Below are 23,017 nucleotides of genomic sequence, written 5' to 3' on the forward strand. Positions count from 1 at the left end.
TCCATAGTCTCTTCCTCCACGTCCTCGTCCTCTTCCTCGTCCTCTGCGCATTTCATTGCCCCAAGTTCCCGTCTGTTGATAAAACATTAACTGTGCAGATTGGATCTTCTTACTGTGTCTTTGCTCGATGTCAGTCTGGTTCCTTTCCGCATGGAGGACATGAGCCCAGACTTCGCTGAGGGGTTTGGTTTCCCAGGCGATGCACGTAGTCATGGTCTGATTCTTCAGAGTTGGATGGAGGCCTTGTATCAACGCAGTCTTCAGCAGGTTGTTGTAGGCATCATTATCCTGGTCAACACCAGAATGGGCAGCAAACACAGATTCCATTCTAGCACGATAATCAGTAGCAGACTCACCATCATTCTGCTTGGTCCTGTAGATTTTTGGCCAACTGGTACGCAGGGAAAGCGCGGTTTTCACAGCAAAGTAGAGCTCATCCACCTGGTCTCTGTATTCCTGGTAGCCTGGATCATAGATTGTGTCCCAGCTGGCTGGCTTGATGTTCGGCCATTTTAACAGAAAACACCTGCGACATACTGCTTCCACCTCTGCCAACGTAGGATTATACATTATCAACAACTGTTTCATTGCAACCTCCCTTTTCTCACCTCCGGTTTTGTGGGGATCCAGCAGATCTTTGGAAACTTCCTTCAGCTCATCAGGTTGCCATGGCCTGTGGACCAGGACATGCGATTGCCAGAGGCCTTGACTGTTATCTGATTGTGGATTTGGATACATCATCATAGGCATCTGGTACACTGTCTCTGTCTGTAGGTTCGCTGCCATGCTACGAGTCTGTGGGCGGTGTGAAACAGAAGTACCAGAGGCAAAACCTACATTTGAAGGAGGAGTTAAAAGCCCCAATGAAACCTCCTTCTCCTTGAGCTCAGACCCTCCCACAGTTTGTAGTGATGGATAAACAGTGGATGGTTGAGGTGGAGCCTGAGATGTAGGAGGGGCTGAAGCTGCCATCTTTAGGACCGCCCCCTTGTTGTCATCTTCCTCATCATCACTCTCGTCGTCACACATTCCTGATGGTGGAGTTGTGCGAGAAAGAGCATGGGGGGAAGCAGGTCCCTCTCTCTGTCCCTACTTTTCTTCTTCTTTTTCCTTCTGCTAACCCTTTCTTCTTCTCTCTTAGTCATCTCTTCTGTCCCTTTTGAAAGCATCACATTAGCTATGAACTTTACTGCTTTAGCTTCTGCTTCTCGCTCCCACTTTTGGAACGCATTCCAATTTACCTTCTTTTTACTCTCCTCACTCAATTTCATCTTTTCCTGCTCTTCTTTTTCTTCTAGCATAACCCTACATCTAGTTAAACAGTTTACGCTCAGAGTGCCTCTTATGGGAAAAACACCTTCAGTAACGTAGTGCCAAAACGGAACATCCTCAACCACGCTTTTTCCCCATTTTTCTTCTATCACTTTTACAGGACCTGCAAGTGGGTCTGAAAGTAGTTCTACTTTTCCTAGTGTGCTTTCCATCTCGCTCTCAGTTGTGGTTGCTTTCTTTTGTTTTTAGAAGGCCAGTGTGGCCTCTTCCCTAGACACAATTTATGATGCTGGTGTCCAGCACCGACAAGCTACTTCTCCCCTCTTTGCTTTCTCTGCTCTGCAACTTTACTCACTTTCTTTTTTTTTTCTTTCTTTTTACCACTCGGACCACACAATAAAATCCCCCTTGACAAATAACTATGTCAAAAGTATTTTACACTAAATATCACAATAAGTATCTATTTTCTAAATTTTATAGGCGATGACTCCTCTATACCCGCTATGATAAACATATATCATTATTATTATTATTATTATTCCAACATACACTATTAATTTCGGTACCTTGACAACCACTACTACTCTATTACACACCTATCACTCATTCACAACTTCATTCACACAATGCCAATGAAATGAACCATGATATCAGCCAGGTAGTTTGTACGACACTTTCGTTCAGAGCAACGTACCCTTTGTGTGGATAAATACCCACAGGACACTGATATCACCGCTTCATTCCCATCCACTCACAGTATATCACAAACAATATCTCCCCTTAAAAACTTTTTTTTTCCTCCTTTTTTTTTCTTTTCTTTTTTCACTTAGGATCCCTTTCTACCCCCTGGGCTATTTCTCTTTCTACCCCCTGGGCTTTGTCCCTGACAATCTTCCTTATCTAATAACGGCAACCTCCCTGAGGCCTAACTATCCTCCCTGAGCTAAAATTTTACGCCCCCATTAACTACCTAGGTTTTTTCTTTTCTCTTACTTGTTGCAACTATGAGAATACCTCCCTGAGGAAAAATGTTTTACTCCCTCCCTGAGGAAGAGAAAAAAAATTCACAGAAACTCACCACTTGCTCTTTAAAATAGATGGACGACCCACTGAACGCCACCCGTGCCTGACTTTGGGCGGGATCCAGACCTCCTTTGCTGGAGCGGAACTATCCCTGAGTCTCCTAGAGACTCCTGCCGGCAGTTGACCCTCAGTCTAGCCCCAGGCGTCGCTCAGTGCTGTGTCCATCCCATCCTCGTCGCCAAACTGTAAATGCAAAAATTTACTTCACCCGTTGTGGGTCAAAATGACTAAGCAAGGTTCAAAAGTCTTCTGTGGATTCTTTATTCAGACATGCATGGTTCAGTTCAGTGTTCCAAACAAGCAACAAAGAAGTGACCAAGAACGGAGTTCAGGATCCACTTATATAGGTTAAAGTAAACAAAACTATAAATCTTGGCCCATAGCCAAACCTACTTGGCTCAAAACCAACCCACTAGTTCAGACTTTTAACTGCATGTCCACCTATAGAATCACTCAAAACCACACATAACCATATATAGTGATCATGCATGCATTCAAGCACTGATTACATCATTATAGTAAGCAGGACAAAAGACACTCCACTTTCCAGGACAAAGGAAAGCAAGAACAGAGTGTACTATCCATATAAAAAAGCACAATATTAATTTTATTTCTTACAGTACCCTGACAAGTTTTACCTGATACACATTACTTAAGATTCAGATTTTCGTTTCTATCCCTGAAATGTGAATAAACTTTGCCCAAATCCCCCAGTATCCATGCTGTAAGCAACATCCACCCAGATATTGGCTTTACAGAAATTATGTTTATCCCTACCACCTTGGAAAATTTGCAATTTAAAATCACCATTTAGATTCTAACATAAAGTTGGCACTGCAGGTTTAAGTGAGGTGCCTCCATTGGGTTTGGAAAATGCAGATTTGGCTTCATTAGCTGCTTTCACATTCCTCTCTCTTTGAACTGCTGTGCTGACCTGAGTGGAATGGGATGGAAAAGGGTTTGGTGTGATTTGTTTCACACTCTGTCTTGTGTCTCAATCAGTTTTTCAGAGCTGCCTGCACGTATTGATTGGGCGCTTGGTAATGTCGTTTTTGCCACTCTTTTTTTGCCCCCCCTCTTTCTGTAGAAAAGACTTGCAGAGGATTTCTTCTCCTCTGGAGTTAAACTTTCCAAGCCAGTGCTGGGGCCTGATCAATTGTATTTCCTGAATAAGAAATTTAACAAGGACATCAATGCTGCAATGAAGGATGGCCTTTTGCCTAAAACAAGGTTTTCATTTGGTTTGAGGGTCCTTTTAATGCTCTCTGGGCTGCCAGTTGTAAAATGCAAATGCATGTAACCGCTGTGTGCTACTCTCTGTCATAAGCTGGGCAGCGGGTGGCTACAGTTGACAAGGTGTTGTATCCATTTTTTTTCATGAGTGAGTTCATCTAAGACCTCAGGCCAACTTAGAAGAGTGAATCAAATTGAGCTGAATCTCTGCCCAGGAATGAGAGCGAAGGGCCTCCATGTAGGGAGGGTTGGACATCATGCTACTGCACTGTAACCCCACGTACCCATTAGCCCAGTGGTTCTCAACCTTTTTTGAATGAATGCCCCACAACCTAATGCCTAGACCTCTTGCCACCCCCCATCAATGAGAAAGCAATTGAAACCCCTGTATATTGATATTTATGATTAAAACTGTGAGTTTTTCATAAGCTTATGTGAGATATGCCCACTGTATTCATAGCCATTGTGGCCCTGCCATTAAACACAGTTTGGTATTTATTATGTTTCTTAGATCAAACAATAATGTATGTGTATTGTTAAATGTCAAACATTACCTAGGCTCCTTAATTGATTGAATAAGTATAACCAATCACAGTTCAACAGAAATTAAAATAATAATAAGTACAATGAGCAGAATATACAAAGAACATGGTAAGGAACTAACTGTCATTAACGGTACTTGCAAAAAGAGGGGACAGGCTGAGTATAAGGCCCGGATCTACTAACATAACAGCAATTCCAGGCACAGCGCAAAAGCAATTGCGGGTGAATTTGGTACCGCCAACGCAAGGTATTTACTAAAGTAGGGCACGCAAATGAACGGAGGCGCAGATAATTAATTATTGCGACTGTGCTAATATAATGGTCAAGCAATGCGCACAATAGCCCATTAGTGGCAACGTAATGATGGGCAAAAGAAGCGCAAATGTCTCTCCAGTGGAGCTGAAAGTGTTGGTGGCAGAGAAAACCCCAAAGAGCTGCAAAGAGATGTTTTCCCAGCGCATAAAAAGTCACTCTGGAACGACATAACAAATAAAGCTAATGCAGTTGGGCACCACAAGCGCGATTTAGCGGAGGTAAAAAGCGCTGGTATGATATGAGGAGGTGAGCCAAAATGCTTACCACAAATAAAGCTGAAGAGTAGCCAAGTGCAGGAGACCTTGACTGAGAGGCAGGTGCCAGGTGTGGGAGGGATGGAGACCTGGTGAAGGTATGGTTACATATAGCTGGAGAAGCTGCGCACACACCTCTCCACTGTCGTGACAGTTATTACGCACACGTTTTAGCTCTATTGTTTTCATCAAGGCAATGTCGTGGAGACATTGGCTCATAATAAGTGTCAGCAAATCCAGAGAAGAGCCTGCGACTTTTCCTTTTTGTATATTTAGGTAATAATCTGAATATTGAGTGCGCATTCTGCTACTCTGCCAATGATGCTTAAATTGTACATTTTTAAGTCAGCATACTCGTTTAAACCCTGCGATCTAATGACTGCATGTTATGCTATGTAGATGACTGTGTCACTTTGATCTTAGAGCCGTTTCCATACAGTTTCGGCAGAGCTATCCTATTCGCAAAATAGAGATGTTCCGATACCATTTTTTCCTTCCCGATACCGATTCCAATACCTGAACTTGCGTATCGGCTGATACCGAGTACCGATCCGATACCAGTGCGTTATAACCTTGAGGTCAAGCACATTGCAGGCAAGAACAATAGTGATTCGATTCCGATGCCGATTCCTTGTCAAGAGGTAGAAGAGAGTTGCTTAGAAATGGTGGATGAAGTTGTGTAATCCTGTTCTAATTAGGAAGAGAATTTTAGGGTTAGCCTACATGATGGATCGTAGACCCTAGTGAGGAATTTTCTCCTTTAGCTTTGAGTGGGCTTAGTAAGTATTTTACATGGAAAATAGGAAAAGTGATAAAGTTTTTTGAAAATGAGAAAGAAAAAAACAAAACTTGTAAATAAGGATCATTAAATGTTAGTCTAGTGTCAAGTTTTTTGTTTATGGGGGGAGGAAATTTCACGGCACACCATCTCCCTATTGGCTGTCCTGCATGGCTGTCAGGCTAAGGGGGGGGGCTTATCTAATCACGGAGCTGGTGGAAGTTTGAAAGGGGGAGATTCCGAACAGGTGTGGGGTTCGGGTTTTTCGAAAGGCAATTTTGAGTGTCGTGATGGAGACGGAGGGTCCATCAAGTTTTCCCCTCTCCTAACGGAGTTTTGTTTTCAAGTATTGTCCGCGTGTTACATGTCTACAAATGAACTGTCAAGTGAGCACCGAAGCCAAACGGTGTTGAACCACGGAGAGCGAGCTGGCAAGTGACGAGCACCGGATCAGTGCCGGGGCTGTGAGGCAACAGGTAAGCCTACATACCTTACCTTTAGCCTGGCAGCCGAACGCTCATCTCCGGGAATCACATGCACAGGCGACCAAGCCCTGGAAGCCCCAGACACGAGTGTTAAAATCCTGAACAGTAACAGTATGTTCCCAGGGTTGTGTTTGCCGTGACATAATTGCCGCTCTAAAACAGTAACGTTAGTTGCCAGTGGCAGCACAGCACAACTTGCTGTGTAGGCTACTGTTTTAGAGCGGCGAAGAACAATTGATTTCCGGGAAAACGGCCGTTTTATCCGGGTGAAACTACTTTAAAGTTGATTTTTTTCGGGGCTAATAAATTACGTGATATCGGATCGGTGCATAGACTCGCGTACTCGCCGGAGGCATTTCCGATACTGGTATCGGTATCGGAACAACTCTAGCGCAAAATGATAAGACATGCTTTTCCTGGGTCTTAGATTCCGTGCGCAATTGACAGATGATATCGGCCACCGCCTCTTGAGAAATCATGTCCGCTGCCAAGTTCTATAAATTCCTCCCTTTATTTTGCACCTCAGCCTTGGAACACCCACAAATGCTTATGCAATTAAACCGGCGCACACATATCAACCCATGATTTCAGGCTCAAATGCCCTGTGCGCAGTAGATCAGAAAACAAGGTTTTAGCACCCGCAATGCGATTTGCACTGGCGCAAACCAAACTATTTACAAATATCCTATTGTCCATTTTAACATTTTAACTCCAAGCTGGAACGTTGGCATGTCTCCTCGCTCACATACTCATGCTCCAAACTGACATGCATATAATAAAAAAAGATTTAACAAATTAATCAGAGAATACACCTTCTTGTTTCGTACGTAAAAGATATTGACGCCTTGGCTGATATTGCATGCATTGTTGTTTTCTTCCTCCAGAGCGAGGGTAGCAGCATTTAGCCTACTTATTCTAGTTTAGCTTCCCATATAAGGTAAATATGACTAAATAAGTACATAAGCCTATGTAATATCAGGGGATAGGCAACCATGTCTGGGCATGTACTTGTAAACATGTAAAACCAAGGACTTAGTTTTTATTTATTTAATTCACAAATGCCAATTTAGGATGATATTGTCAGGCATGAAAGACTATTAAAAAATGCTGTGGTGAATCAAGTTCAAGTTCATTTATTTATATAGTCTTTTATCACATGCATGTCTCAAACTTTAAAGGGAATGAGCTTGATCTAATAATGTTGAAGTTTTTTTTTCAAGTTCAAGTCCTTTATTGTCAAATGTGAATGAGAATGAAATCTAACTGATCAACAGTCAACCAGAGAACAGAATGATATAGGACATCAGGAAAAGCACAAGACATATAAAAGCAGATTTTAGTGAGACATAACAGCTTACCTATCCTACATAGCCTAACCTACCCGTCACCACCAGCCTTAGACCTTCAAAGCATACAAGTAAAAACTTCCAAAAAAAAAAGAAACCTTGGGCGGGCCAAGTCTAAGAGGGATCCCCCACTGGGACGGCTGAGTGCGCAATAGGAGCCAGGACAAACAGTGACAATAACATGGACAATGACAAAACAAAAAAAAGATGACCAGAGTTTCCTACAGGTTGTCCTTGTTGGTGGGAGTGGGGAGGGAGGGCACTGAGCATTGGTATGTAAGTAGGCCTATTAGGCAGATAAATACAGGTTAGGTAGATGAATGCAAATTACAGTAGGTAGATAGAACCTCAGTCTCAGAAGACTGTAGTTACAAATGTAAACTAAGGTAATTTACCACTAAAGTGGAAGGCAGTTTGTAATGACTAAACAAAAAGGTGCAGTGTATCAATATATCACGGTCTGTTGTGGATTATGGATTAATTACTTGTCCTTGCCTACAGTGACATCAGGATGTCCAGTGGAATCCAATGGTGAACAGGGGCAATATGCAAGCCTCAGAACTGCACTCATGTTAACAAAACCTGTTTACAAATACTCTTACAGACACATGTGAGTTTGGAGCAAATTGTGGAAGTTTCACTTGTGTTTTCATGGTGGGAGGCTCTGTCGGATTGAGTGCAATGCTACTGGTCTACTGGTCTGTGCATCGCAAAATGACAGCTCTCTATGATGTGATGTGACTTTGAGGAATTTGAAATTAAAATTAAATAACATTTTTAAAAAATCATCCAGGGATGGAAAAAATATTCCTCTTTTTTTCAGAGGTTTTTGACATTGTTAGCCCTTGTATTCTGTTTATCATCAATACCTCACTGACCACAGGCACCATCTGGTTTTAAACATATGGTAGTCAACACCTCCTGAAGAAACCCAGCTTGGAACACTTCATAGCACACTTCATGCTCTGCTTAAAGCAACAAATGACCTACTGTTATTGGCATATATAGGCCGATTTTGCCATTCTACTTCTTTTAGTGCAGCCTTTGATACAGTTGGTCATGCAATTTTAATTGACTGTCTGAGGCATTGGGTTGGTACATCCAGATACAGTGTTTCCCACAGAATTCGAATGTACTTGTGGTGGTAGGTGGGTTGGCAACGGGGGGGGGGGGGGTTGAGTGCCTTTTTATTCTTGTATTCTCTTATATTGTCAATATATAGGCTAATATCAATAAAGGATCCCACTACCTGGATGGCTGAAAAATTATCTAATGTACTCCATTTTAAATAGTTTCATTTGTCAAACAAATAACTAACCTGTATATATATAAAGTACTTTGTGTCAAAGATAAGATAACTCAAAAATATAAGCAGTGCTACACTGTTCTGTTTGTTGCTTGCTTTTGTCTACAAGGTGAAGAATAGAAATGAGACCCCTTTTACAGAGAAATCTGCTTTTCTGCCCCTCTGCCCTGCTGCATCTCTCTCTGCTGTCAGTCTCACCTGTATCTTTACATCATTACATTACAGCCTTTGACATTATTATCTACTCTGTTTTACTGCTCAGCAGCTCCTCTGGTCCTGCTCCTCCTCAGGACGAGTCCTTCTCCTTCTTTGAAAATATTTTTCAATATTAATCTGGATTGAGGGAGCAAACATTCAGAGTCAGAGTTAAAAAGTTTATATTAACGTTATCAGTCCACTCAGTGGATACTGAGTAGCAGCTAGGCTATACAGCGTGCTAATCTCGGAAACTCAGCTGTATTCCGAGTAACGTTAACTGTTAGTTCTCCTTTTCGGGAATTCAGTCGGCCGTCTTCTTGGCATGGAAAAAAAATATCCCTCACGCGTGTGCAGTGGGAGGCGAACAGTCGTGTGGAGCAATTAGGGGCTGAGCGAATCTACGATTAAATTGTGAAAAAAGAGAAAATTTGTTTTGCCTTTGTTTTGCTTTGCCTTGCAAACATTTTTTTTTTTTTTTTTTACAACTGAATGACAACAAATCTGATGTTGTTCTCTTCGGTCCCCCCAACTCCACTAACTTAATCCAAAACAGTCTAGGTAGCCTATCTTCAAATGATGAGCAGATTAATGGAGCCCTGTTTCTATCCGCTGAAAAATACATCCAAAATCAAACCATTTTTATCATCCCCTGGTAAGAATGGTTCCATGCCTTTATCTTCTCTCATCTACATTTCTGCATTTCCCTCTACTCCTGCCTCAGTCAAAAGTTCCTCTCATGCCTCTAGCTTATACAGGATGCAGCCACCAGGGTTTAATCAGCTGCCAAATGTAGAGACCATATTACCCCAATCCTTGCTTCCCTACACTGCTTACCTGTGTTTCAGAATTGATTTTAAGATTTTACTGATCGATTTTAAAGCACAGCTAGGTCTGGTAACTTGCTACATTTCAGAGTGGAGTGGGAGTGGTACTCATTCAATTCCCCTGCCCAAATTTTCACAGCAAGTCTGAGGATTTGACATTTCGGTCATAAGCCTGCCCAAAAGCATTATTGTTGTCAAAGAACTTACTATAGGGAATCACACTCCATGTAAAAGGTGAGAACAGTGCCTGATTTGCATAGGAGGAGGTACTGAAATATGAACTGTGTACACAAGAGGGGGTTGGAGATCCCAAAGTAATTCAGCTGGCAAGGTTAGGTTCCGATAGGTGTCAGCTGTAAGAGAGTTCAGTTCCCTACCTCTCTTTTGAAGATTTGAATCACTCTTTGGTTTATTTGACCCAGTAATGATGTAATACTTCACAAACATTGATTTTATACATAGCGGGATATGGAGGCATATGGAACAGATTTGAAAAGCTCTGTGTATGCGTTTGTGTTTTTCAGGTTCTTCCCCTGGAGAACCAGATGAAGGATCCCAAACGCTTTCCCATGGCCCTTAACATTGGGATGGGCATCGTCACCATCCTCTATGTTACCTTGGCAACACTAGGCTACCTCCACTTTGGTGGTGACATCAAAGGAAGCATCACCCTAAACCTTCCTCACAATGCATGGTAAGGCACTGGTGGGGTCAAATAGTAGGAAGAGGCCAGGTAACTGGGGGAGAAAACAACATAGACAATGTTAAAACAATGTTAAAAAAGACAGTCACAGAAAGTGGGGAGCAAAAAATAATGTTCAAAGGAACCAAAAAGGATTTGAGTTGAAATTTTGACCCAGGTCTAGATATTGTGCATGCATGAGTGGTTGTCAGTGGTTGTCATAAAAGGGAGGTGGTCTGATTGGTCAGTTATACATGTATGTGATAAGTAAAATGCTCTGCATGTTCCAACATGCTATCTACAGTGCTAACAATATGGATCACACACAGATATAAATCTACTATCTCACACACACACAGACACACACACTTGGTTTTCCTACCCTGTTGTCAGTTACATTATTCCTGCAGGTTTCCACTTCCAGCGTAGCCATTACAAACAATGTAACCTAACTGCTTTAATTCTGCTGCCCTCATTAACTGCACTGTTTTAGATAGGAAGATCTATCATGGTTGCCAGCGTTATCAGTGTCCTGTTAATGGATTTACATGGTTCATACAAGTGCACTGTAGGAGTAGTAGAGGTTGCTTGTGCTGTGTTTGGAGCTTGAGGGGAGATGGGGTGGCGCCCATTGCAGGCTGATGGATAGACTGGTGTGCAGCGCTCCCAAGTAGTACAGTGCACAGTGAGAAAAGAAGCCAATACATTTCTGTAATACTATTGGACATGGTGTCTGTTAGCTGTCAGCTGTCTCAGCTTAGTGGGTTAGTGACCTAACTTTGGGCTTAACCCTGGCTTTTTTGTCTCACGACAGCACCGTCAAAAGGCCCATCAAAAGGCCCGCCTCCTCACCAGTCAGTTCTCTGGAAACATGCGGTTCGTTTCATTAGTCGTTTTAACCTGCCTTCGTTGACATCCCCTCAGCACTTCCCCTCGGGGGAATCCCCGCCACCATCTTAAGTGCCGTTCCATTACTCTGATAACTCAAGTGAACTTTCTGAGATCGACCCTTCAAGGGCCGAGGGAGCGAGTCAACGACAACTTCACCAGCGCATCTTACCCAGGATGCATTCTGATCATCCGTCATTTCCGGTGCACGAACAGGTGATATATAAATGTAAGTAAACAAACAATATGTAGAGGATTTAGACTGATTTTTGAAATTAACTCCTCTGGAATATTGTATTACGCGATTTGTATTATTTATTATTTTTAATAATTATTAGGCCTGCTTAAGGGCAAATATGTTCCGTTTCAAATATTCTGCTCCCCCTCGGACCCTGCCCCCCTGCTCTGCAAGTGGCCACTCGCATGACGTGTGGTGCTACGTATTACCAAGTGCCGAGGGTAAGTGAAGGAGGGCTGGTTAAATGACTAATGAAACGCAGCTTTGGAGTTACCATTCCTACAGGATACTGATATGAACAGAGACATTTCATTCAAATGAAAGTGACAACTGTACAGGGGAAAACTACTGAATTAACAGTAAGAAGGGCTGTTCGCAGTGTAAATGTTTACAGACTGGTAGAACCACTTTGCTTTCCATGATGATTTATTATATCAGAGATATAATATTTATTAGGCTACATCAGATATAATAAATGTTTGTAGCATTTCCAGGCCATTGGCCCACTCTGGCTATAAACGAAGGCGTCTAACAAGTAGCAGGTAGCTTACATTAGTTGACCATGGTTATCAATAGTGAATGAAATTCAGGCCTACTGTTGCATATTTAGTAGGGCTGCACGATTCTGGATAAAATGAGAATCTTGATTTTCTTGCTTAGAATTGAGATCACGATTCTCTCTCACGATTCTTAAACAAAACAATTTTTAATATAATTTTTTACTGCACTCTTTTGCCTGATACAGACAGAAACGACAAGAAATATGAGAATGACTGTAATGGGACTGTCACATCAACTTTGTGGGTCAAATGGACTACACACACAGTACACACACAATGTAGACTAAATTCCAATGAAATTTAAATTTAATTAACAGTATAAACTTCTCCAATCTCCAGCTGGTTTATCCCGCCTTCCATACATTCTGCACACACAGCAGTCTTTGGAAAATTACTTGGCCTACTGAATCTTTTTTTTTTTTCGGGTTGCGGATTGGTTTTGGGTCGTTGTTTTATGTGTATGAAAACAGGGCGGACGGGTTCGAATATGTGTATGTGTCGGATCGGGCGGTCGTGGGTTGAAAAAAACCTGACCCGCGCATCACTAATGTAAACAGTAACCTGATAACTCCTAATCTGCTGCCCTACAAACGTTAGTGTAGGTAGCATCATTACCTTGTGGTATTTAAGTAACGTTAATGGAATTGGGTAGTTTAATTGATAACCGTGTGGCAATCCATTGAATTGAGCTCAACACGTGCTGTCAGCCTGTCAAAGATATGCGCTTGTTTTTAAGAGACAAAATAGTTTAATTCAAATGCTTGATGAATACAACACTTATCATAAAAGCAATCAACTTACAACCTACTACTATTTAGAACACAACCTTTGAACAAGTGTTTTCCCATGTGTGTCTACTGTTCTCCGTTATGTCTCTCTCTGGAGTTGTTTTCTTTTTTGCCGGTTTCTGCCTGCTCTGCATGTGCGCATTTCGTCACGTGGTGAAACGCAGTGTTGTCACTTGTTAGGAGCGCTTGGTTTGATGCAACGGATGTCCCTAACGAACATGCGGCAGAATCGTTGTCAGTGACCACTTCCTTGTCACTGCATGACAAGGAAGTGGATCTGCGTGGACGGCGGGCCATAAAGGCGAGAGAAGGCTGCCGTCCCTAAATTTAACGCAGGCTATTGTGTAGCCTATATTGCATATTGATAACCATGCTTTAATAGGCAAGGCAAGTTTATTTATATAGCACATTTCATACACATCAGCAATTGAAAGTGCTGTACATAAATAAAAAAGAAAAATAAAGACATAAAAGACATTAAAAGTGAAAGTGCATTAAAATTTAAAAGACAATTTAAAGTGCTGTACATAAATAAAGACACATTAAAATCACATTTAGAAGACAGTGCATATAAATAAAGAATTAAAATACATAAAAAGAGAATAAAGATCAAGTTGCATAGGCAGTGCAGGATAAAAAAGTTTTCAGCCTGGTTTTAAAAGTGTTCAAAGTTGGGGCATTTCTGAGTTCTTCTGTGAGTTTGTTCTAGCTCTGTGTGGCATAATAACTAAATGCTGCCTCACCATGCTTAGTTTTAACTCTGGGAATAGTTAACAGACCGGTCCCAGATGACCTGAGGGGTCTAGAGGGTTCATATGGTAAGAGCAAGTCAGAGATGTATTTTGGTCCTAAACCATTGAGAGATTTATAACCATTGAGAGATAATAAAATGATTAATTACATTTGTGCCAATCTGACCATACTCATGAACTATATATTTAAGATTTAAGAAGCTTATATCTCAGTGTCAGGTCAGGTGTTGCAGTAGCCAGCACCTCTTGCCTCTTGCTGTGCAAACCCTTTTTTATTTCACCTGGAAACATGTGGCCCTTTGTTAATTTGCACACATGAAAGACATTATGAGAAATGTTATTTCTATTAAAACTGCCCATTTACCAATAGTTTAAACACTATGCATTTATGTTTTTGAAATCTAAAAACTTACCAGCACTGAAAGCTTGAATTAGTTTTCTGCACTGAATGGGTGGCAGAATTCCATCGACATCCTCCGTCTTGACAAAGTTAAGGTCATCTACACTGTTTACTCCAATCACCTCCAGTCTAGCCATGAGTGTGTCCAACAGATCACTACTGAGCAATGGCATAGCTTTCTGAAGTAATGCAAGCTCCATAGTGGCATATGCTTAAGTGGGATGAGTAACCTTGCACCTCTGTGGTAAAAAGATAGTGGAGCATAATCATTAAAGGATAAGGCTGGTGTTTTTTAATGCATTGCTTACCGTCAACAAATCCTATGAAAATAACAAAATCAGCAATGATTTTGTTTTGCCAACAAGTCTCGTCCATGTAGCCGGTGCCCAATGCAGCCATGTCCCAGCAGCCATAGAACTCCATTGTATTAAAAAAACGGTTAAAAACACGTCAAAGAGCCATGCCGTTGCTCTGGGCAACATATTTCATCATCGCGATGCACCGGACCAGCCGACTTTTTCCTCAAACAACTTAATAAGCCGACTGTAAAGACGTTTGCGATCTCAGGAAAGTAGTTCCGTAGCACCGAAAATAGTCCCCGGCATAATGAAGAATTTGTTCCCATTTGAATTTGATTTGTTAATAACTAGCCTGACTTTTCGTGGTAACAGTTAGCGATTTTTAAAATTGAAACTATGTCTTTGTGAGCTGTATTTCAAGGTTTTTAGCTTACAATTGGAGCCAATGACTTCCGGGTTGACGGCTAAAAACCGGGAACGGGAGTAGAGCAAACGCATTGTTGATGCATTAAAAAACACCAGCCTTATCCTTTAAGCTTGTCAAGATTTTTGCAAATGAGCTTATCGGAACTATTTTTATCGATTTCATAGACTCCAAGCTCAGACACCCAGCTGGCGTTTTTTTCCTGCAGCAAAAGCAGTTGTTTCACATTTGATAATAAAGATCACTATACTGTCTTTTGGTATATCTTAATAAGACAAGCATACCATTTACATATGAAGTGCTTTTAACTTGGACTTTGTCTGTGCCAACTAAATTACAAGAGGTAAGTCCAAAGTTTGCAACTGCTGTCCAACACCATCATAGAGCTCTAGATAAAAGGTAGTCGAGTCTGAAACCAGAATCTGGGGGCTAAATGAAATTCAAGTTTATTTATATAGCGCTTTAAAAACAAAAGTTTGTACCAAAGTGCAATGCTAGGACTATAAGCAGTCATGGACGGGGCCGGCAGATGTAGCATAAGAGGAAAAATAAGTTACAACAAAGAAAGCACATTTACTCAGCATCACCCAGGACTCAAACTCAACCTTTGACACCAAGGGCAAGTCATGAACTTGTTGAGCTATCTGTTATCTATCTTATCGGTGGTTTGAAGAGAGGAGGCGTCACGCTATGACTGAGGCAAACCAGCTGCATGATAAGATCTGTCCATCCATACAAAGGCAGATTTCAAACTAGTGTCAAATATTCAGTTTTCAACATAAAATTCTGAGAATATGCGTACTTTATCTAAACAACATAGAGATGTCTGTAATTTATTTTTAAATAATTGAATGCTCCATAAGCGAAAAACTGATGTTTAAAGATGCTCTATTTTTTTTTTGTAAGTTTCATCTACCAAGAAAGGAAAATATTTTCTGTTTTTTACATGAAGATTGGACATCGAGTAAGCAGCAATTGACCGTGGCTGTGTACAGTACCATTTACAGTCAGACATTTTGATGAGCTGTGGGCTCAATTTTTGATTAAATGAAAAATCCCACAATAGTTTTATTTGGGGAGGTCTAATGATGCTCTGTAATTATTTTCATGTAATTCGCGCAAAGTATGTGGGACTAGTTAGATTTAATTAGTTTTACAGTTTTAATATAAACAAAGTGGTGGACTTCATAATTTAGTATAGGTACCAGTGTATGAAAGTTGTGTCTTGTTTGGGCCAATAACCTCAGAAAATTACAGAGCTGTAGCATGTATTGTTGATTTTTTATGATTTTTTAAAGTTTTAAACTTGGTGGTGGCCCCTGTAGCGCCACCATCTGGACTATTTGCCCCATACTTTAGTGAGTGTCGTTTGGCATGGAACTGGAGCTATGTGCCACGTTTGGTGAGTTTTCATGCATGGGAAGGCAGTTGTAGTAAGAAAGATAGAAGAATAATACATACAAACACAATAGGCAGCAGAGCTGCTGCCGGCCCCAAGATTCAAGATCAAGATTCAAGACAACTTTATTAATCCCTAAAAGGGCAATTGCATATGACAGCTTGCAGCAACACCTAACAATACACTCATAATACATGTACATACATAGAGTAAAAAAAAAAAGGGGGGGGGGCAGCTATGTGTGAGACCTCCTAGCTCTGTTAATAAATAAAAGTAGAATAAATAAATAAATGTAATGCACACAAACAAAAAAGCGCTATAAGGTATTGAGCAGCCGGACAGCAGAGGGGATAAAGGACTTGGAAAAGCGATTGCTTTTACAAGCAGGTAAGGCATACCGACGCCCTGAAGGCAACAGTGAAAATTCACATGCCAAGATGTGCTCTGAAAGACCCAGTATACTCTGTGTTTTCCTCAAAATTTGTTGGTCACAAAAAGAGCCCAAGTCTCTCTGCTTAGTTCCAATAATCTTGGAGCAGATTTTCACAATATTATTCAGACTGTTTCTGTCCTTAAGTGACAAGCAATTGAACCAGCAGATAAAAGAAAATGTTAAAAGGCTTTCAATAAAAGATTGATAAAAACGACTCAGAATCACTGTAGAGAAGGAGTTCAACTTCCTAAGGAGATGTACCCTCTGCTGGCCCCATTTGACAATTGTTTCAGTATTTACATCCCACTTAAGTTGGTTGTCAAACACCGTGCCCAGATATTTGTAGGAGTAAACAATTTCAATCTTCTCCCCATCTATGTCACTCTCTATGACAGCATCTTTGCCTCGTCTAAAATCAATTATCAATTATTTAGTTTTAGATACATTTAACTCCAAAAAGTTGTCATTGCACCATTTTATAAAAGCAGGGAGAGCCGAACCATGGTCACGTTCTGGACCCTGAAGGAGAGACAACAGCACTGTATCATCAGAAAACTTAACAAAGTAGCTGCCATCTCTACAGCTTCTGCAGCTGTCAGTGTACATAATATAGAGTAGAGGTGATAAAACACATCCTTAAGGCGAACCCGTGCATGTAACAATAGTGTCCGAGAGACGACCATTCACAATGACCCTCTGCTGTCTGTCAGACAAAAAATCTAAGATCCATAAGACAAGTTCATGTGATAAGTTAAACTCAGAAATCAATCTTTCAATGAAAAGACAAGGTTGCATATTATTAAAAGCAGAGTAAAAATCTGTGAACAAGAGTCTAGCGTGGGCTTTAGGTTTCTCCAAATGTTTGTACAGAGTGTTGAGGATGAAAAGCTTAGCGTCCTCAACACCTTTACCTGCCTGGTAAGCAAATTGCAAAGGGTCAAGCTTCCCCTCAGTAGCCTTAAGAATCCAGTTTTTAATTATCTTCTCAAATGTTTTCATAATGAGTGAAGTAAGGGCAACTGGCCTAAACTCGTTAGGCTGTTTGGGATTATTTGTCTTAGCTACTGGCACAACATAAGAAGATTCCCAAATACAGGGAACTTGACTGGAATCAACTGAAATTTGAATAATATGTTGAAGGACACTACCAAGCTGTTCAGCACAGTGGTGCAATTTACGGCCACAAATGCCATCAGGACCCGGGGCCTTCCTTACATTGATGCCCTTCAATAACCTTACTACACAGTCCTCTGATATCATAATGTCATTGACCGAGGAGAGTGATTGTTTTAACAGTCGTTCGAGTGTTTTTATACGAAAAATCGTGCGTTTCAAAACGAGAATAAAATACATTAAAAACATCAGGCAAGTCATGGTCCTCGACCCCTTCCAGATTGACAGGTTTCCTAGTATTGTCTATATTCTGATTTATAGAGGACATAGACTTTATTCCCTGCCAAGCTGCCCGAAGGTCACCACTACTAAATTGTACTTCTAGCATTTTCCTTGCTTTCCTAATTTCATTCCTCACTTCTCTAGATATTGCTTTCTTATCCTGACTGTCCCCTGTGAAGAAAATGCGCTTCTTTTTATTCAGAACATTTTTCAGTTCTTTTTAGCCCCTATTAAAGAAAAAAAAAAAAAGTAGACATATACACGGCTACACTCACACATATGCACACAATCATGAGTACATCTAGAGACACCTGATCAATCAGAACAAAAGGCTAGCGAGTCTTGTTGCTCGATGACTCTTAAATGTGTCAACTGAATCAGCAGATCGATTTTTTTCTGGGAGACTATTCCACAGTTTATGAGCTGCTACAGAAAAAGTCCTGTCACCAGATTTCTTTAGTCGAGACTGTGGAATGGCTAGCAGACCTTTGTCAGTGGACCTAAGGGGCCTAACAGTGGTGTGGGGGGTCAGGAGTTCAGAAATGTAGCCAGGGGTGAGACCATGCAACGCTTGGTAAGAAGGGAGGAGCTGCTTGCCGCAGCATTCTGTAGTTGTAAACGGGAGATAGAAGTCTGATTAATATCAAAATAAAGGGAACTGTCGTGACTCTGATAAGCCTGAAAAAGCTGATGTCTATCATCAAGTCACATTTCTGAAGTTTTTACATGACCTGGTGCATCTTTTAAAGCAGCAATGCTTACTTTCAAAGCGCATGGTCCAGGTATGTATGAGTGGACCAAATTGTAAAGTCAAGTCAGCATAGTGAAGCAGATAGTGGTGTTTTGGTCTAAGATTTTCACGTGGGAATAACTCTTGCCTCATTTCCACATATTCTTCGATCAGTACCTTCATGTAAGCAATCTGAGACTCTGAAAGCCTAGGTGCGCAGACAAATTCAACCAACTCCCTCAGAAGAAGTACCAGCTGCTATACAGCATTGTCAGCATCTTCAATTCAGTCATGCACTTAAACAGGACAAGAACTTCAATAGCCACCTGTTCTGGGCTGCGTGGCCTCCAAGTATACTCCTGTTGAATATCCTGAAGAGTTTTCATTTCCTTAGCTGTCTCTGTAATTGTGGAGGCTGTTCTAGATGTCTCTGTCATGACAACTTGACATTAACCAAAGGGAAATAACCTGTCATAAACATATGTCATGACAGACGTCATTATCAAACACAAATAAACCCTTTGGTTGTATGTGTTAAGATTATGTAACACACTTGGATAAACCGATGTCCAGGCGTGTATATGTTTTTTAAAACATTTATTTCTCCCAGGTCAACGTTAATTACAACACAAAATCGACTGCATCTCTCTACACCTGTAGCTATCGGTCAATTAACTACGCACATGACAAGGACCTCTCAAAAAGGCCCCAGGGCTGCCCCTGCATGCCTGCGTGCAATTCAGTTGTTCTCAACAGACTTTATAAGTGAATATGATAAACAATTTACTGATATTACTGATATAATTACTTGAAATAAAAATAAAGAACATTGTGGGGGGTGTCCAAAATTCTGCCCAATATTACTATGAGCCCCACACTCTCCCCTCCAAAATTAATGTCGTCCCGACATTACATATGTCCCGGTATCTGTCCTCAACAGATGAGCCATGGCAATAGGGATGGGAGTCAGTCTCTGTTTCAGGATACTTTTCTGTTCATCAACAGTCTTTAACATGGCAAACATCTCCCCTTTCATGCCATGTCTAAGTAACAGGCATCACTGGCCAGGTGACATCTGAAACTACCACTCTGCTTTGCAGGGAATGCACCTCGGACTGAAAGGTTATGACCCTTGTTCCTACCCCATAACCCATAATGCAGATCCCCAACATATTAGTACACACCCTATTTGTACATATCTATGTGTCAATGGTCTGGTTTCTGATTTTTCTGAACTTAATTCCCTTAGCATTACTTGTGTCCATGCATGACTGATGGCTGACCTAATGTGAGTGTCTTGGGTGGGTTTCTGATTCTCAAAGGATACTTTCTCCCAGAGGGAGGTTGCAGCTCAGAGTCTCTTTCATCTGCTTCATCAGATGACGGCACTCGCTCATCTGCTTCATCAGATGACGGCACTCGCTCATCTGCTTCATCAGATGATGCCACCCGTTCATCTACTTCATCAGATGACGCCACTCGCTCGTCTGTTTCATGAGATGATGCCACTAGCTTGTCTGCTTCATCAGATGACACCACCTGCTCGGCTGCTGTCTCCCTGGGCTCTCTCAGTGGCTCCTCTGTGGCTGTCTCCTCACAACTGCTGTGGCTCCATCTTGCAGTCACCATCCTCCCTTGGACATTCTGCAATGTTTCTAGAGGCTAGTTGCCTGAGAGCTGATTGTGGCTGGAATTCCTCTGCTTCTGCCCTCAGTTGGCCTCTGGTACCGTTAGGAGGTTTAGTTGAAGCTGTCATGAATCTCCACTCACTTTTGTCCTCAGAACTATTCACAGTCATCCTCTCTTTCTGATTTTTTTGTTGTTTCCTCCTCTTTTCAGTTTTCTTTTTCCCAGGTTTGATATCCTTTTCTATGGGCAGAAAGTCACAGGGCAGCAACAGGTTTCTATGGAAGACTCAAGGGCCCTGGGCCCTGCTCAGGCCGTACTATATAGACTGGGCTGTCCCGATACTTCCTCTCAATCACAACATGGACCCTCCCCTTCCAGTAGGACCGGAGCTTTCCTGGGCCGCCTCTCTCTGAGAAATTGCGCTCTAACACTCTATTTCCAGGCTGTAGATCCACTCCATATGCTTTCCTATCATAATGTTTCTTTGGTCTGCCTTGCTCCTTCCGAGCCGTTTTTGATGCCAATTTGTAGGCCTCTTCCATTCGTCTTCTCAACTTGTTGGCATATTCACTGTGAGAACTACTCTCATCACTCGGTGTCAGGCTGAACATGATGTCAACAGGAAGCCGTGGGTTCCTACCATAGAGCAGATAGTATGGGGCAAATCCTGTTGCTTCACTACGCGTACAGTTTTACGCATGAACTACCTTAGCTAAGGAGCTCTTCCAATCTGACTTTGCCTCTTCTGACAGGTTTCTCAGCATGGAGATTAGTGTACGGTTGAATCTTTCAACTTGACCGTTGCCAGCTGGATGATATGGTGTTGTATGTGAACCTTGGATGCCACAGTATTCTTCCAGCTTGGCAAACTGTTTATTCTCAAACTCCCTGCCTTGGTCATGATGGAGCTTGGCTGGAAATCCAAATTTGAGTACAAAGTCACCAAGGATCTTTTCAGCAGCAGTCTTAGCGGATTTGTTAGTACATGCATATGCCTGTGCGAATCTTGTGAAATGATCCATAATGACTAATATGTACTCATATCCCCCTTTACAACTCTCTAGATGTAGGAAATCTATGGACACCATCTCAAAGGGATATGTGGTTACCACATTGATCAGTGGTGCTGTTGTTGGTCTGTTAGGACTCTTCCGTTTCAAGCAGCTGCACACCTTTGTCACATAGTGGTCCGCATCGTTCTGCATACGAGGCCAACAGAATATATCACGGATCAGATTGAGTGTCCGCTCCACTCCCAGATGTCCCATTTCCTCATGTAGCTCTCGGTAGATCAGCTGGTGGAATGTTTTCGGTAACACCAGTTGAGATTGTGTAGCTGTCTTTCTGTGTAGGATGCCATCTTTGTCAACATATAACCTGTCTCTCTCTCCTATTAGGACTGTGATATCACGCCCGTCTCTGCGTTTCAGCTTGGGCCACTATTTGGTCATGGCATACTCTCTTACTTTTCCAAGGATGGGGTCTTTTTCCTGTGCTTTTCTCAAGTCTTCCCTGGATATCTCTGCTACTGGTGATGTTACTTGCTCACACTCTACATCAGCACAGGCAGTAGTGATAGTGACAGGACACATCCAGGGCTGATGCTCTTGAGACTCCAGGTGGAGTGCTTGGGTTACAGTGGCTATCACTTCTGGCTCCACTTCCTCCGAGCATGTGCGCATGTACTGCTCCATGTCTAGAGGCATCCGTGATAAGCCGTCCGCATCTCTGTTAACCTTCCCCGGTCGATACTTAATACAGAACTCAAAATCCGTAAGCTCTGCAACCCACCTGTGCGTTGTAGCATTGAGCTTTGCTGTGGTCAAAACATATGTCAAAGGATTGTTATCGGTATAAACTACTATACAAATGATGGTGCATAATAAAGATACTCTCTGAATCTTTCACAAATTGCCCATGGCTAAAAACTCTAACTAAGGTAATCTAAGGTATTTGTAAGGTGTGTCTCTGTATGCACTCATGTCTGAAGAAGAGCATACGCTCGAAATGTCACATGTGGTGATAATAAACACCATTTGGAGCCATTTCTAGTGTGCAGATTCTTTCTTGTAATAATTTTTTTCTGTCCAGCACCTAGTATTAGTTTTGATGTGTGTGCTTTTGTGTATCCAAAGGTCAAAATACACCACATTCATGACTTAAATACAGATTGTCCATTCAACATGAAATTTCATCAGTATTTGGCCCTAAGTACATGGGACAAGGCATTTTTGCCTTAGCATTAAGAGGGGCACTACAACTGCAAATAATTCATATCTCAAAATCGGCCAGATCGAATGTTATGAAACTTGCAACATAGGCTAACTTTCAACTACCTCAACTAACAACTAGATAATTAAAACCAACTATCAAATGTTGATTTATCCTGAAGCTCAATGTGGTCTGAATCAGGGCACATCATGTTTTCACTGAGAGAGACAGAGAATTCCTTCTTATCCACTTGTGGGATACAGAAATGACATTACCAGGATGACTGACTAACTTGCTGCATGGGTAGTTGACTGACTGAATGAGTAAATAATCCTAAAAACTAAAAAAAAAAAGAAACACACGCAGGTTCATCAGTATAAGTGGTTGGAGAAATCTATTGTAAAATTGGTGAGTTGGATTCATCAAAACCACACTTCCCGGATGTGATTATACCAAAATCCCAACAAACTGAAATAAAGGAAAAAAGGTTGACTCAATTGCATCAAACCTGGCAGGTTAAAAGCACTTTTAACAATCTTATACTATTGGCCA

The 23,017-nt window shown here is 41.5% G+C and overlaps 1 protein-coding gene across 2 annotated transcripts in view; it reads left to right on the top strand.

Annotated features, from left to right (window-relative positions):
- Positions 1-23,017, top strand: part of slc36a4 (solute carrier family 36 member 4) — a 237,150-nt gene that overhangs the window by 91,282 nt on the left and 122,851 nt on the right. For both annotated transcript variants that reach the window (XM_078284357.1, XM_078284358.1), the window contains exon 10: positions 10,162-10,331. In XM_078284357.1, the coding sequence (XP_078140483.1) occupies positions 10,162-10,331 (170 nt within the window). The remainder of the gene's footprint in view (positions 1-10,161; positions 10,332-23,017) is intronic.

The sequence above is a fragment of the Centroberyx gerrardi genome, chromosome 6 (genome assembly GCF_048128805.1).
Source record: "Centroberyx gerrardi isolate f3 chromosome 6, fCenGer3.hap1.cur.20231027, whole genome shotgun sequence".
Lineage (NCBI taxonomy): Eukaryota > Metazoa > Chordata > Actinopteri > Beryciformes > Berycidae > Centroberyx > Centroberyx gerrardi.